The following is a 16,603-nucleotide window of genomic DNA, read 5'->3' on the forward strand; positions in this document are numbered from 1 at the left end:
CTCTTTGTGTTTTGCTTTTGTTTTGGTGTAGCACCTTGACCATTTTGCTTATGTTAATTGGTACACCTGTGCATCGGCACGTAAAAATATTTGCACCGAATCATTTTTCATAGTACAGTAAAAACTGTTATGACCTCTGCTATAAGTGACCACCTGTCATTTCCGACCACAATCGTAATGCACTGATCAATTTTATGATATAAACGCTCAGTTATGAGCGACCACCTGCTGAATGTGACCTGCTATGAACGACTCCATTCCAAGAAAACATTGACACCACTGACCTTGACTTAATCCTTTGTAAACACGTGAACTCTGGTATATGTAGTATGCAAATAAAGTGCAGATTAAATAACATTACAGTTGAACAACCATATAGCGAGATAAACACCAATAACCATCATTTAATCCTTTGTAACAAAGACTGCATAAATAGTAAAGATTGTTCTAATAAGGTAATTTAAAAAATAGATTTTTTTGGCTAGCTACGTTTTGCGAAATTTTCAAGTCTAGCATATGGTGTCATTTGTAAACTGCAGTAAACCAGACTAAAGTACATGTCACTAACCACCACTGTAGCACCAAAGTCATGTTAATAGCCAGGAAGATAAACCATTTTTTCATCAAACAGAGTAATAATGGACATGCGTGGTCAATTTAGAGGTTTGTAATTTTCTTTGTGAAAACCCACACAACGCTGGTAGTACTAATGCCCCAGTGAGAAATCTTTTGAAATGGCTTCAGTGTAGGGTTGTGTACATTTTTTGTCTTTCCAGTTAATCTGTTAATACCTGGGATGGGTGGGTGAATTAACTCTTGAATGCTAGTGAGTGAAGATCATTTCCAGAGCATTTTGTTTTTTATTTCATTTGCTAGTGTTTCACTAAGCCACCATCTGTTTACCCAGGTGCAGATGGTCACAACCTTTGTTTATCGAGCTATAACGCTGTTGATTTAAACTTGTCTCAAAATAAATGTATTGTTTCTTGATGAGTTAATTATGTCTTTTGGTTTCATTCATTGGTACATAATTAATATATATATATATATATATATATATATATATATATATATATTCCACATTTCCCCAAATATGATCATAACCAAAATACATTTAGTTATTACGTCAACACTAATAATAATGGCAGAACCGCTGATGAAAGAAAGAAAAATTCTAACACTGTAAGTAAGACAGAAGTGAAAAAGGGGATCGCTTGCAAAATAGCAACCAGCTTAAACATCGGTAAAATGCAAGTTCAGAATATTACGAAAGATAAGCAGTCCATTAGAAACAAATGTCAGAAAGGTGCACAAGCACAGAGGAAATATGCCAGTGTCTTCAAAGAAGTATAATGGATTTCTTAAAAGTGATTAAGTGCATAGAATAAGATATATATGTCACAGCTAACTGCAGTTTTGTTAACATTTGAAAAAAAAACTAAAATATATGGCCATGCAAAGTTACCTTATGGATATGATTAACATTACCTTTTTTATTTCACAAATCATGTGCATGTACATGTACTAATATATGTACATATTCATGTGATGTTCAAATATAAATTTGACCCACTTTGTTTGATAGATTTATATCTTTATGATTTAAAGTTTTTTGAGAGGAATTTTTCAAGATTTATGAATGAGGGATATGATATATGTACAGTGAGTATGGGTATTTTTTTCTTCAACAATGCTAACTACTGACCCTGGAAATAAGTCCATTTTCACACACCTGTTATGGGAGACCACCTGTCTTGAGAGACCGCTTTTGGTTGGAAGAAGGGGCGGTCTCTCATAACAGGTTTTACTGTATTGGCTGAATCTCAGACTATATCTCTTAATTAAAATATGAATATTAGAGACCATTTTTAAAACTGAAGAAACCAATAAATTTAGAACCATGAAATTTTTTTACACACTTTGTCATGGTCATGAATTGATGATATTATGTAATTAATTTAAATTATCAATTAGACTATATTAAGGCAACACATATGTGATTCCTAGTATTATGAAATTTGACACTGACTTTGATACTTTAATACATATTTTGCAAAAAAAACCAAAGAAACAAAAAAAAACCCCAAGATATTTGTTATGTTTTCTTGATTTTAAATCCCTTGTTTTCCATCATTAATAGTTGAATACTTGACAATTTTTTCATTATATTCCAATCACTTTAATAATTTTAAATTCCAGCTTGTATTCTTCATCTTGCTTTATTATTATGAAATTACTATCTTATTCGCATTTTTCCAAAGAAAATTCATGATTTTTATAAATCGGCTTAAACTTCATAAAATGCAAGAGCTGTTAGTTTCAATTTGAAAATTGTGCCAGTAACAAAGAACATTTGATGAATATTGTAATAGTTACGAGTTGGGTGCAATATTACAAGTGATGAATTTGCTGAAGTTGATGCCCAACAACCAGCAGCTGTACATTTGCATCTTGTCATCATTTTTGTTGCATTATTTGCATTAATTGTTGCATTAATTTCAAAATGCTTAAGTACAGTTTTCATCATCAAGTTGAAATAGTGAAAGGACATTTTATTAACAAGTAAGTTCAATCCTTCATTCTCCGTATATTGAGGTTATTATGTGTAGAGCAACCAGCTGAAAAATTGTATTCATATCTGTGCACGTTTAACTGGTAAAGAATGCAGTATTGATGTTGACCATGTTCTTATCAAACGTGACATTTGTGTGATGTAGAATTGTTTGCTGGAATTTTTCTGATTTGTAGGGGCTATTTATTTGACCTGCATGTGAAGACCAAGCTTCTTGGATAGAGCCAAAACTTAATAGTTTATTGTTGTTTGACCATATCTAATCTAGTAATAAACCTCTTGAGATGGACACGCTTCATAATTGCTGAGAAAGCTCCTAGTTTTTAAGAATTAATTAAAATTAAAATACAAGATGGAATAAGAGGTAAGAAGGCTTGAACTGTAGAAAGACGAAAAACCAATGCTGTTAGAGAATGAAGAGAGAGAGAGAGAGAGAGAGAAACTAATGCACTTACAGAAATAAGAAAAAACAAATGCTGTTGTTGAAATAGGAGAGATTAAATCAAATTCAAATGCAATCGGAGAAAGAGGAGAGAGAGAGACAAATGCAAAAAGAAAAGCACATCCCACTTTACATACAAATTCATGTTTTGATATTACAAAGAATATTAGTTTAGTGTCCCCTTTTAGAGAAAAAAAAGTAGACATTTTCCACATTTTGAAAAAAAAATGCTGAAAATTCGAAGTGGTCAAGGGTACTTTGGACTCTATTATTACAGAGTGCACTTTTCATCAAAGCCCGTATCATCTTCGCTTCACTGTCTGTACACCAAAGAGCTGACTGTGATCTGGTTAATCGTAAAGGATTGTGATTTAGTCCCTGAGGCTGATCGACAAAAAATTCAGGAACTATATAAGATGAAGCTGGACAAACATGCAATAAAAAATGAGCAGTTATTTGATAGATGGTGCTAAACCAAGAAAGTTGATTAAGATTACGAAAATATAAGACAACTCGTATTACTTGAATCAATAACTGTGCCCATAGTACCATTATGATTCATTTTGATGAGCATAAGGTGGTAACCTTGGAAAATGCTGCTCGCGCTGGTGACGAATATTCATATGCTCAATACGTTTCTTTTGTAATCAAGTCTTCTATTCAGCAGTCTTCTGAAGAATACAACAATATTTTAGCCTAATACGAGCCCTTCCAAATTTCAATCTGGCACAACTTTTACAAATCAAGTTTCTGATAAGATTGATCAGAAAGCCTTATCTCTTCTTACGTGTACCTATTGAAAGAAGAAAGGATCTGTTATTTCTGAATACTGCAAATTTGACAAATCTATTCCAAATGCTCTTATTCCTAAGAGGTGAAGGTCACGGTCATGAATTAAAAGAAATTATTTGTTGGGTGAAATAAACCCCAGTCTGATTTTATTATGGAGGATTATGAACCATTCAGGTCGAAGGGTTCTATATCACTAATGAGTGATTCAGCCAATCCCATCCCTATTAAAATGTTATGGGACACAGGAGCAACATAGCCTTTTATAATCAGGAACTTTGCCTTTTTCTGAGAGGCATTCTTTCAATGAGAATGTAATTATTCAGGACGTAAAGTACGGCTTTGTTAATGTTCCTCTCTATTGTTTAAATTTGTCATCATACTTAAGTCTCCGGATCCGTGACAGTTGGAACAGTGTAGCATTTACCCATTGAGGTCAATCATTTATTACTAGGCAATAACCTAGCTCGAGATAAGATTGTGGCTAACCCACTTGTAACTGGCGAGCCTTGCTTGGATCAGAATGTTGTTTCTATTAAAAAATAATTACCTTATTTCTACCCAGCTTGTGCAGTTACTAGAGCTATGGTAAACAAAGCTCTTGAGAATAGTGTTGATCAGGAAAGTATTCATTTAGCTGACACATGTATTGGTCAGGCTTTTGATGAGGTCACTCTCATTCCTTTTGGATCAATCAGAAGGTATTGATCACAGTGATCCTCGTTTGGACCAATTCAATGGTATTGATCACAGTGATCCTATTTTTACTACTCATTATCTTTATTCTAATCAGGATGACAAATGACAATCACTTGCCGTCCAACAGGAAAACGATCATGAGATCTGTTTGTTTCCAAGTACCATTAGTGCAAATGAAGTAACATAGTTACCTATTTGCTATTTTATAAAAAAAAAGTGCCATTATTATGTGAAATGGAGATCTCACGAGCTATCGGCTGGTGACGTGTGGTAAATGAACTATTAAATTGTAGTTCTAAAATCGTACAGACAGGCAATTCTTAATCTGGATCATGAAACTCCTATGCCTGGCCATTTAGGGATTAATAAGACATAAAAACATCTTGAATCACTTCTCCTGGCCAAAAAAATATAAGTGATGTTTCTGAATACAGCCGATCTTGTCATACTTGTCAAATGGTAGGGAAACACATTCAGAATATACTTATGGCTCATCTGCAACCTATGCCTGCATTTGACGAACCATGTAGCAGAATAATGTTAGATTGTGTCGGTCCCGTACCTAAGACCAAGTCAGGTAACCAATACTTGTTGACCATATTGTGTGCGTTATAATGGACTGCGTCGCCACTGATTGTCTTTACGACGTATCAACTTGGTGACAGGCATCACACGTCGTAGAGGAGTTCGCAAATGACTAAATCGGCGGGACAGCTTTTGCTAGGACAAATCCAGTAAACTATGTAGCATACACGATCTCTCTTGGACTTTGATTTTGAGGGCGGGTACTTTGTGAACAGCGTCCAGTGCACCTAAAGAAGAAGAGGGTGTCATCGATGGAGGAGAAGTTCTTGGAGACCCGGGTTTTTTTTTTTTATCATCAAATGAGAAAGAACAAATGGCAAATTGGGTTTGGCAGGCATCACTAGCAACGGAGAAGTCGAAGAACACGAGAATACTGGAAAAGCGGCCACTGTCGCTACAGGTCTTGGTTTGCGAATGTAAGGTTGGGTCCTGGCCAAAGTGCTTTACATGCGGTTAGAAGCTGTTTTCTGGGACCTTTTATAATGCATTTTCTTTTTCTTTTTCTGTGGGCTTTTCCTTTTCTGGCGCTGTGACCTGGTCTTGACACCACTGCTCATTTTGATTTGGGTCCTTTGGCTTCTTTGGGAGTGATGTTTTCCTTGGGTAGCACTTACGGCGCGTTCTGATCTCTGTTTAAGAGGTGGATATGATGACAACTCCTACATAAATGCTACCTCCAGGTTTCAAAATGATTTGCATTTTAGGTTGAGTGTCAATGCGGGGAACTACCAGTTGTTTCTATCAAAAAAGTGTTTAATTTGATTGCAATATTGGCTTTATTGAGACTGGCTTCTAAGACACGAGCAGATATTTAAGAATTTTTTCGCGACTGATGCCGTACATGGCACGAATCAATGTGACAGGAATATGAAACTGAAGGGACGCTATGTTCATGCTGTGTGAGACAGACCAAAGGTGTCCAAGGTTTTTATAAGTTGTTTTGTTATATCGACGACGGGGATATGTACACGACAGACCCTTCGTATTGGCACCAGAGGTGGAACAGATGGGTAGGAAATCGAAAATAATTGGGGGTGGTTGGTTTTAAATCCAAGAGTAAAAATATTCGTGTGGTGTTTTAGTAGCATCGTCTTACGCACGAGTCAGACAAGGCGTTCCTAACTGTTTGGCTAAGACTTCCTCTTGCGATTTATTTCTAGGGCTTTTAAACAAGATCACATAATTAGCATTGAGACTGTTGGTGTCATATGCTTTACTTTGTTGAAACAAATTTTGGGTGATGCAAATGACACTGGCATTATGATGATGCATTTTGCATGTTAAACACAGTTTAATTTCTTCTTCGTCTTCTCTTAACATATCGTTGAAAATGGCCAGATGGGTTTGACTGAGATCATACACAATCGCGTCGTCTTCGCCATGATTGCCTTCCAAAAACACAATGGAATCGCCTTGACTTTCTCGCAGGAGGTTGTACGCCGATTGCAACGTTTTGTAACAACACACGATCCTATGTAGTAGACGATCGATCGAGTTATGTTTTGTCGGAACCGCTAGGTCTGGCAATTAACATGTTAAAGGGATGGCGAAGATACAAGTCATCACAACTGGCAAGATCTAAGTGTTCGACGATGACTTTGAAAGTAGTGGAAAAAAGAGCAGAGCCTTTAGAAATAGCCATAATACAGGGAATGTCAATTTTGACACGCAGACAGACAAGACCATATTTTTTATACTTTTCTCAGGACACCTTTATTTCAACAGATATTTAAAATGGAACAACACGAAAGACAAAGGTACATAAAAGCCAAAGGGTTAAGTACAGCGATAAAATACACATCAAAGCAATCAAAGAGGAATATAAACAAGTCACTGTACAACATGTTTTTGGTAACAAAGGTGTCCTAGGATAGTGTGTAATGTTTTCTTTTCAGTCTCTACATTGGGTACAGTCACACAGGTGTCCCCCCGGAATGGCCTTACAAGAATGTCCTGTTGTGAAGAGAGTGGTGGTGGTTGTCCTCAGTGAAGGGTTCTTCTTCTCGCACTGTCAATAACACATGTTCAAAAGTTACTTCTTTTACTGGAGGTTTTAATTTAGGATCACAACTCTTGGACATAATTGGCCACTTCTTTGGTCCAAGCATCGAAATCCCAACTTTTGAGGCGACTTACATATGTCCAATGAGGGTTCTAAGTCACAAACTACATACACATCGTATTACACATCTTCAGTACCTAAATTTTGATGAATCTTTTATCCCGTAGAGGTTGAGAAGTATCCAGATGAAAACTCAAGACTTTTAACAGAATGAGTCTGTCAAGGACCTCTTACATATCTTATTTGATGGTAGGTACTGTTAGTAAAGAGTCCACAAGGAATCGGCTGGTAAACGAAATTTCAGAAAGGAAGTCACTAAGACACACACCACACGTCGACCCCATTCCATGGACACAGATCTCGTAATGAGTGTTGGTAATCCGCAACCATTTAAATGCTCTCATTGATTTCCTTCCACGGAATCTGTTGTATCACCACTGCTAAAGGTCGTGGCATGGTATTCCATTTTTTATACTTCTTTTTGTCGGAGGCAATGAAAATACTTTCTACACAAAGATGATCATATTCCAGTTGCGAATCTAAAGATCTATTCATTAAATTGTACATCACACTCCATTCAGAAGTTTCCTCGTGTAAACGATCTTGGTAATCCTCTAACTCTTTTTTTTTTTTTGGAGTTCGGTACATTATGTCTGACTTGTAGTAGAACGAATGAGCACAAGAAACCAATCCTTCTCGCCTACGTCCAGTTTAACAATGACTGACCACTTGAACACTTTCATTTGAATCAGTCATCTTAAAGTCTTCATGTACCAGTGGTTGAAACATGGGTGAACTAATATATTAAATTGTTCCTTTTGTTTCACTTGTATTTTGATAATTTATCGGTAAATGCGTTCTCTCAATTCCAAAGGCAAACCAAGAATATTCTCTTGTAAAGTTTACATTATCGTGTCTTTCAGTATTTATATCCATGTTGGGGTCACTTCTAATTGTCCTTACTTGATTTAAAATTTTCTCCTAGCGTGAACGTAATGGACATAGTGAGTACAATCTTCTGACCCAAACTGTCTAAAGCGGAATAGTCGGATGAACGGAGACTTGATCCAAAAGAATCTGATGAGTTTGTTGACTTTTGTCAAATTCCTCTTGTGAATTTCTCGACACAACATTAAGATTTTGCACTGGCAAGAAAGTCCCTGTCAGACTTTCTTTTAGACCTTCTTTTGCAATTAGTTTGGTATTCCTTGAATATTTTTAATGGGGTTTAAATACTTGTCTAGGTGTTTTCCAAACTTTGAATCCTAGCCAAACTGGTTTCATAAACGACATGGTATGCCACGTCAATGACTATGGTCACACTAAAGGTAAGCGGTAACAATGTGGAGACTATCGAACATGTTCCAGGGAAGCCGAATCTTTCAAGTCTCACTTGTGAATTGACACACCGCAACTGAAGTACTTGACATTATCCCCTTCACCCAAGTACAAAAATTGGATGTGGCTAATTATTCGGGGGTAGGTCCTCCCAGGTATTTAGGCCACGTTCTTTCGAACGTTTGGAATCGGCATCAAATGTGCAGTATTCAGGCAACCGCACAGGGAACGAAGATTCGTCTTTCACAGGCTCATTTCGGTAAGAGTATGGTGAAATCCGCAGAAGTTTGCTCAGGGTTGGATGACATCCATTGGGTGGTAGACGCATGGACTCGCGTGGAGGATGACATTCACCAAGAAAACCAGTAAAGAGTAAACGGTAAAGAGTGGCATCACTTTCGCATCTGACAGATATGCATCACTTTCCATGGTAGGCGTAGTGATAGTAATAGTCATAGCAAAGTTCACATGATGTGGTACCGAATCGCTGAGGTTATGCGTACGACATCCATGCAATCGCAATGCACAGCATTGCACTAGACTTGAGAATACACGAACTTTAATATGTTTAAAAGTATTCATCTTTACCACTTGATCTTAGTAGTTACAATGTACTGACGGTCTTAAAAGTTGCCCCTCTTTTGCTTAATGACCAATAGAGGCGTGTTCGTACAGCAAAGTGAAGTGGTTGGGAAGTCGCACTCTCTTCTGGCATACTATTTGATACACTTTTTCCAATAGTCGACTGACGATTTGGTGTTCGGGTAAACGTACAATATTGTGGGGTTCGTAGGTGGTCATTTTAATGCTTCTACCCTGTCTAGACTGCTAAGCTTCTTTCAAGACCCCAAAGTCCACCACTCCACTGGTGCGATATTTGAGAGTCAATCCTTTCACTTTGCACTCGGTGTGCATATCTCCTTGTTTGTACCGGTTATCGTAGCCGTACTGTTTGCGACCGCCATAAACAAAAATTAGAATCTTGTCGCGACATTCGTCCTTACAGGCTCCTATGCGGTCTCGTTCGTATTTAGGGTAACAGTGATCCAGGCGATCGAAGTAGATGCAACTGTTTGTGTCAGAGAACAGGACGCGATATGCTGACAGTCGTAAAACTTCGTACATTTTAAAGGGAGCATGGGCTGTCACGTAAGCTTCAATAATAACATTTCCTAATTCGTCGGCTTCTACCATGTCCAGTTCGTCTTCGTATTTTACTAATATCAAGTCCTCACGAACGACATCCACCTGTTTCATGTAATTGGTTTTGTCGTTAATCATATGGAAGTAATGGCAAGCTTCGGTCAAATACCACCGAGAACCATGAAACCAAAGACAGCATCGTGGAATATTTCAACGCATCTTGAACGGACGCATGTATAAATATTTCACGCATCAACACACTCTCAAGTACATGGACATCTTACTGCGCCTGGTCTAAGCGTACAACAAAAAAAATCTTACCAATATAGCATAGGATGTCCCCACAAGAAGTGACTCCCGACAACGGAGTGACTGTTTTTGATCGTACTCGTGTTTCCGCATTTGCATCTCATGGTATCATTGCTGTTCAAACTTCAAGCGCCGCTGACACGTGGTCTCTCACAAGTCTTCTTAGGTACTTTGCAAAAACTGATTTTTAGTGCCCCGTTGATGGTATCAGAGTGGACATCCGTGAAATAATCATCCGTTAAACTCGTACACAGTTTTGGGTTTTTGTAAATTCCAACCATCCACCGAACAATTTGTCTGATTGTTTGGTTTCCTCCGTTGAGGGTATGTTCAATAAATTTGTCTTCCTTGTCGCACATGTAATGTAGCCAATGAAGGGCTTTGACCAATTATTGACGTTTTACAATGTTCGTCGTTTGATGCGTTTGACATCCAGTGTTTTTTTTTTCGGGCATACATATTTGGCGGTAAACTAAGGAGCACGCTTTGGCAATGTTGCAGGTTTCTTTCAAAGGATGGATACTTCCGTCTTCCATGAACGTTTTTCTTAATGTTCTACAGGAACGCAGTAAAATGTCCACATCGGAACGATAATACTTTAACACTTCTTCCTGAAAGTCGAAGGTGTCAGACGCGTGAGTCTGGTACCAAACGTAGAGTGCTTTTCTTTGTTAGGTACGCATGTTGTCGGGTTCGTAGCAGTGAGCCTCAGGCAAATCGGGCAAATCGGGCAAAATGCGTGTTGATTAGTTTCGGTATTGAAAAAGTCAGGGAAATAGCCTCTTGATGTTTGGAATGGTATTATTGAATGTAGCATTCGTGTTCCAAGTCCACGATTTGTTGACAAATGTGAATTGGCCGCAAGTAGAACACGATCTCAGCAGTTGATAAGCACTTTTTTGTTGTGAATTATGCATCTTCAGATGTTGTTCGTAACAGGTAGGGCTGACAAAAGTGTGCTGACAAGCAGGGCAATGCACTCGTTTTTGTTGTTCACTCAGCCAGGGTTGAGAAGCCAAACATCCCACACATTTTGATCCACAATGCTTGTGTTGCTCTCGATTGTTATAGCCATAGTCACATTTTTGTCACAATAATGACCATGTCACAGGGATCTAGTGATACTGGCGAATGCTTCGAAATGTTCATCGTGATGATAGACGTGAATGTGTTTTCCGTGCTAGAAACCTTTGCCTCGAAACAACAGAGGTCCACGCACTCCTTGATGGTGAAATTGCAACGTGTAACGTGGATCCAAGACATCTTGCAAATTTTGTCAATTTCAGGAATGCCATAAGGCGTGTCGTTGGATAGCCCCGCTTGCTGTAACAGGAGTGCTGCTTCACTTCGTTGTTTAGCTCGGTGCGATTGTCGAATGTTCTCCCAGGCTCTGTTCCATTATGCCGTGACGTTATTGTCGGCATACATTCGTCCCACCGCCATGGCACGAGCTAAACACATCTGGCCTTGTTTTTTTTTTATTTGAACGAGGCACTTTTTTGTTCCGCGAAGTCTGTTCACAAATAACACCTTATTTAGTCCTGTCCCTTGATAAAGAGAAACGTGGGTCTTGAACAGTGTCACTTTACCATCGGTGATCTGAAACTTATTTTTGGATTGTTGCACGTGTTGAATATTGTCGATGACTTAGGAAGGTATCAATTCCGTTGGGCTGATAAACTCTCTCCTAACGGGGGACTTCAAACTTCGAGATTAATGGAAAGTCTCAAGCGATTGGCTTATTTGGCTTGACATTGCCTTTTCAGTGTGGTTAACAAAGTATCCTAAACCTCGATGATGAAGCCCCCTGCTTTCTTCAGTGGTATTACAGACTTGAAATATTTAAACTTCACCGTGTTCGTGTTAGCAGGAGGTCTAAATTTTCCAGCGGTGCGCTTTTCTGTCTCTCGAATGTGGTAGTACTTTGGAGAAGTTAATGGTGGACTTTGGCTAGGTGTAGACTCTCTGTCTCTGGATCCTGGCTCACTCGTGTCATCTTTAAAATCACGGGCATGCATTTGAGCCAAGATTTCTTCTTATGTGAGATGCGATAAATTACTTCTATGTCTCTTAATTATTTATACTCTCTCCATGAAATGATTCGATCGTTTTATCTTAACTGCAAAATGTCAAACGATTTCATTTTAATCGCCATTGTTCCCAATATATATGTCATATCAGTGTCTTCCATATATAAAGGGCCAGTGTCTTCTCTTCCATTATTCTTGTCACTTTCAAACGGACCAGAACGATGGATTGAACTTCTAATTAGAGCTTTGCGTGGTGTCATACGAAAGTTTTCTTCAGATAAGCATATAGATTTCTCTTCCTCCTATTGAGAAAAAAGTCAAGATACATGCTATCTCTGTAAGAAGAAAGCATTTGGCTACAGTGTCCAGACCGTCAGAAAGGCAAGACAGATGTCAGAAGAGACAACAGTCAAGATAGCTGTTATAACTGTCAAGGTAAAGGACATTGGTCTTCATAATGAAGAAGGGGTAGCCCCCCATAAAGGAAGAACCAAGACATGTTCGGTAAAAGAAAAAGGAGAAGAAAAGAAGACGAAGAGAAAAAGAGGAAGAAGAGGAGGCACAACCATTGTAAGTGAAGAAATTAACAGAAAAAAAAACAGAGAGAGTGAATAAGAAGAATTCTATGAAGCTTTTAAAGTGTTGTGTTGTGAATTGAATTGTAAAGTTTTGACCAGAATAGACCAGACAGAAAACGTTAGCGTCTCTTGGTTTTGATCTTTTATAATATGGACCTACACTCACGCATACGTACATCAAGGGCCAAAAAGGGATTTTTGGTTTTAATGAATTTTGTCTAAAAGAATACTATCTCTTTTCGAGATAAGTGAGTGCCTCTGAAAAGAACCTTTTGGTGTTGTTTTGTTTAAAAAGCGAAGTCAGGAACTGGAAGCAATCATCTTTAGCTGCCTTAAGCCATGGCCAAGGCCTACTTCTGGACTCGCTCATGTCGATGATACTCACTAGGGCTGGTATCTCAGGTGTAGTAACAGGTTTGTGTTGTTTGCCTTGAGGAGGTCTTTTTTTCTCGGGTCATAATAAACAAGTCTGATACATTTCTTTCAAACTACTTAACTCTGCCAAAATGTCTAAGAGTTTAATTCCCATTGACCCTACAGTATCCAACCCTTATGAAATTCCCATACACCCTATAGTAAAAACATCCGCTTCTAACCTTGAAGTCTCACATATCCTATAGTATCAAATTATACTACTTACATGTATATAAAATCTAAGTGGATCCAATAAAATCTCATAAAACGCAGTAGAGTTCAAATATGATTTTATTGCCCAGCATCACAGTAATTGTTATGGTCACTTTATTGTTAATTACTGTACATATATAAATTCACTTTATACGCAACAATTGCACAAAATGTTATTCTTCTTATGCTACATATTTACACAAGGACTCTGGTTTACTTAAACAGACATGTTAACACACTGTAACACACACATTATGACTATGTTAATAATTATTATACTTGTACAAGCAACACTCACTCACAGTCTAGAGAAAAGGACAATAATGTGCTGTAATGAAATTATGTTTAAACACCTTGTGTGCAGCATGGTTTTTATTTTCTTGCTTTTATAATATCCTCCTATTTCCTTTTTACACACACACACACACACAATTGAGATATTTCATCTTTCCTTTTTAAAAAAGTAAATTATGCATGTATGAAAACGACCAGTAAAATAAATGTTATGTTAAATTAAATTAATAATTTACCATTGTTTCTCATATTGTAATGCCATTAATATGGTAAACAAACAGCTGTTAACACGGTATATTTATATTTTGCATCATATACAACAATTTGCTGCAATTATATGGTCTATTAACTCTTGTTAAAATTGTCTATGGAAACTTCGATGTATATATTTCTAGAAGGTTACAAATTCATAAAGTACGCATTGCGTATCATGTCACACCCTCGGTATACCCTCCTGTTTATCGCGAAGATCTATCTACTTTTGTCGTCTTTTCCATTCGAAACGAATTACATACCAGTTTCTTATCTTAGCCCTAATGTATTCAATTATAACACGCTTATACTATATTGCATTACCATTTTTAGGTAGTTGTAAAGAATGAATATGACGTTGTGTTTTGTTCTCCGATAGTAATGCAATTGATGTCAACTGAATTGATTAGTGACGTGTCCCGTTGTTTTTACTCTTCTTTGTTTCCATCCCTGTTTTCTTCTTTTTCCCCCCATACATTCCAATAAATGAACCTTCTTCATTGAAGTTAGACAAATCAAAATCGTCGCTGTATTCTTCTGTCTCATCACAATCTTTGCTAAAGCTTTCATCAGTGGAGATCTTTTCATCCATCATTGCCTTTTCCTCATCAGACCAATCAAATCTGAAACGAGTATAATATTCGATAATATTATGTTCAATTCTAACTTTGTTAATTCAATAGCCAGTCATTATATCGTACAGCTGAAATGTTGAAACTACCATGATATGTATACTTTTCCTATAAATATACTTATTCAATTTATAAGTTCATATTGCTTTCGGATTTAGGATGGATTATATGCAGCCTTGATAACATTTCATAGGAAATTCCGCGTCAGTGACAAATATTGCATTTACAGAAATAGCGTTTCAATACCTTCGCCTCATCACGTTTTCTTGTATTGGAAAACTGACTAATTTACACAGCAGTGGATTTAATGGCACGTGAAAGATAGAAGAGACTTGCAGCCAATATAGCTTAATATGTGTGTTTAACATAAAAGCTTTCTAAATCTATCACCTTCCTTTGCGTCTATCTAGTCATCCATTTAATTGCTAGTTTTCTTGACCCCATCAGCTATCAACTTATTATTATTGCTTACATTCCATAACCTAAACACGCACTTTGCGAATCATTAGCTTCTTTAGAAATGGTATGCTTGATCCTGAAATACATCTATAAAATACGAAATAGCAGCTAATCCAGAGAGAAAGCAATCGAAACAAAGACAATTGATCGTTACATTACGCCAGCATCATGGAAACCATAGTCCTTCAGTTCTTTTTCAAGGTCATGACCTTCCAGGCATTCCTTCTTTCTCACTGAAATAGAGTTGACATTATGTCAGAGTATGTCACGCAATATATGTGATGATACATATGCTATTTATTCAGAAATTACATCTTATGTATTTACTTTGGCATGTCATATTTTTGGATTGATTATATATGAAATAACATTTCGTGTTACAATAATTTATGTTTCTCACAATTAAATATGATCGTTTTGTATGAATCTCAAATTAATTCATGAAAATGGATAGATTATAACATCTAATCAAATATATACTGTTCAAAAGCTTGACCCACCTGAATAGTTGCCACCACGGTTTATATAAAAACAGTAGAAAAGTGAGATCACAACAAGCATCAAAAGTAGAATAACGACAAGTACTACAGGCATCAATGCAGCTGCACTCTCTACCGTTGGTGCTATAAGACAAAGATACATGGATGTTATACTTTTAAATAGTAATGATATTCTCAGTCAATGATAATCCTAGTCAATTATAACCCATTCAATGAGACTCCCATTTAATGATAATCATATTCACTGATAATCCTAGTGACTGAAAATAAAATTCCAAGATAATCGATTCAATGATAATCCATTCAATGATAATCCATTCAATGATAATCATATTCATTGATAATCCTAGTGACTGAAAATAAAATCCACAGATAATCGATTAAATGATAATCCATTCAATGATAATCTTATTCAATGATAATCCTAGTGACTGAAAATAAAATTCTAAGATAATCGATTCAACGATAATCCTATTCAATGATAATCCATTGAATGATAATCCATTCAATGTTAATCATATTCATTGATAATCCTAGTGACTGAAAATAAAATTCTAAGATAATCGATTCAACGATACTCCTATTCAATGATAATCCTATTCAATGATAATCCTATTCAATGAATGCATTACAAATCAATGATATAATATAGAACACCGATAGGAAAAACAACCTGATAGCTCATATATACATACATAGAGTAAATAACAACGGAACATTTTCATTAAACGAACCATTTTATAAGCGAAAAGAATACGGACAAATCTGAACTTGTTTCTGGAAATTTGCTGTTACCGGAAACATTACTGGTTCGGAAAACCTCACATTTTGGCAGTGTAATGCAATAGAAGTAAAATAAAGGTAGGGGGAGAAAACACGCAACCATGTCGTTTATCATTGTACAACCTATTATTTTAGGGTTCTTTGGTTTGCATTTAATTCAAGATATATATATATATATATATATATATATATATATATATATATATATATATATATATATATATATCTGAATATTTACAAATACCTTTTATATATTTTATCATATATTACGTGAGTTGAAATATTCTTAAACGAGGTTACCATAAATGTACATTCCGTATATAAGCTGCACATTCATGGGAGGTTTTGTGTCTTCTATGACATAAAATGTCAACTATATACTGTTTAATTATTTGACTATATTAGAAGGTCAACATTATTATTTCTTTGTTTTGTTACTGTTTTTGTTTTTGCGATCACGAGTGACACGCTTCAAAATTTTCAATACATTAATATTGCAAATTAGGTTA

General features: G+C 36.5%; 1 protein-coding gene across 2 annotated transcripts in view; it reads right to left on the reverse strand.

Moving 5' to 3' along the window:
- Window positions 1-13,234: 13,234 nt before the first annotated feature.
- LOC149788791 (uncharacterized) overlaps window positions 13,235-16,603 on the reverse strand; it is a 32,314-nt gene continuing 28,945 nt past the window's right edge. For both annotated transcript variants that reach the window (XM_089974911.1, XM_089974910.1), the window contains exons 16-18: window positions 15,312-15,434; window positions 14,966-15,044; window positions 13,235-14,343 (exon numbers count right to left, since the gene is read on the reverse strand). In XM_089974911.1, the coding sequence (XP_089831037.1) occupies window positions 14,127-14,343; window positions 14,966-15,044; window positions 15,312-15,434 (419 nt within the window). In that variant the 3' untranslated portion in view covers window positions 13,235-14,126. The remainder of the gene's footprint in view (window positions 14,344-14,965; window positions 15,045-15,311; window positions 15,435-16,603) is intronic.

Source organism: Sinohyriopsis cumingii, chromosome 11, assembly GCF_028554795.1.
Source record: "Sinohyriopsis cumingii isolate HCF-2022 chromosome 11, ASM2855479v2, whole genome shotgun sequence".
In the NCBI taxonomy this organism is placed as follows: Eukaryota; Metazoa; Mollusca; class Bivalvia; order Unionida; family Unionidae; genus Sinohyriopsis; species Sinohyriopsis cumingii.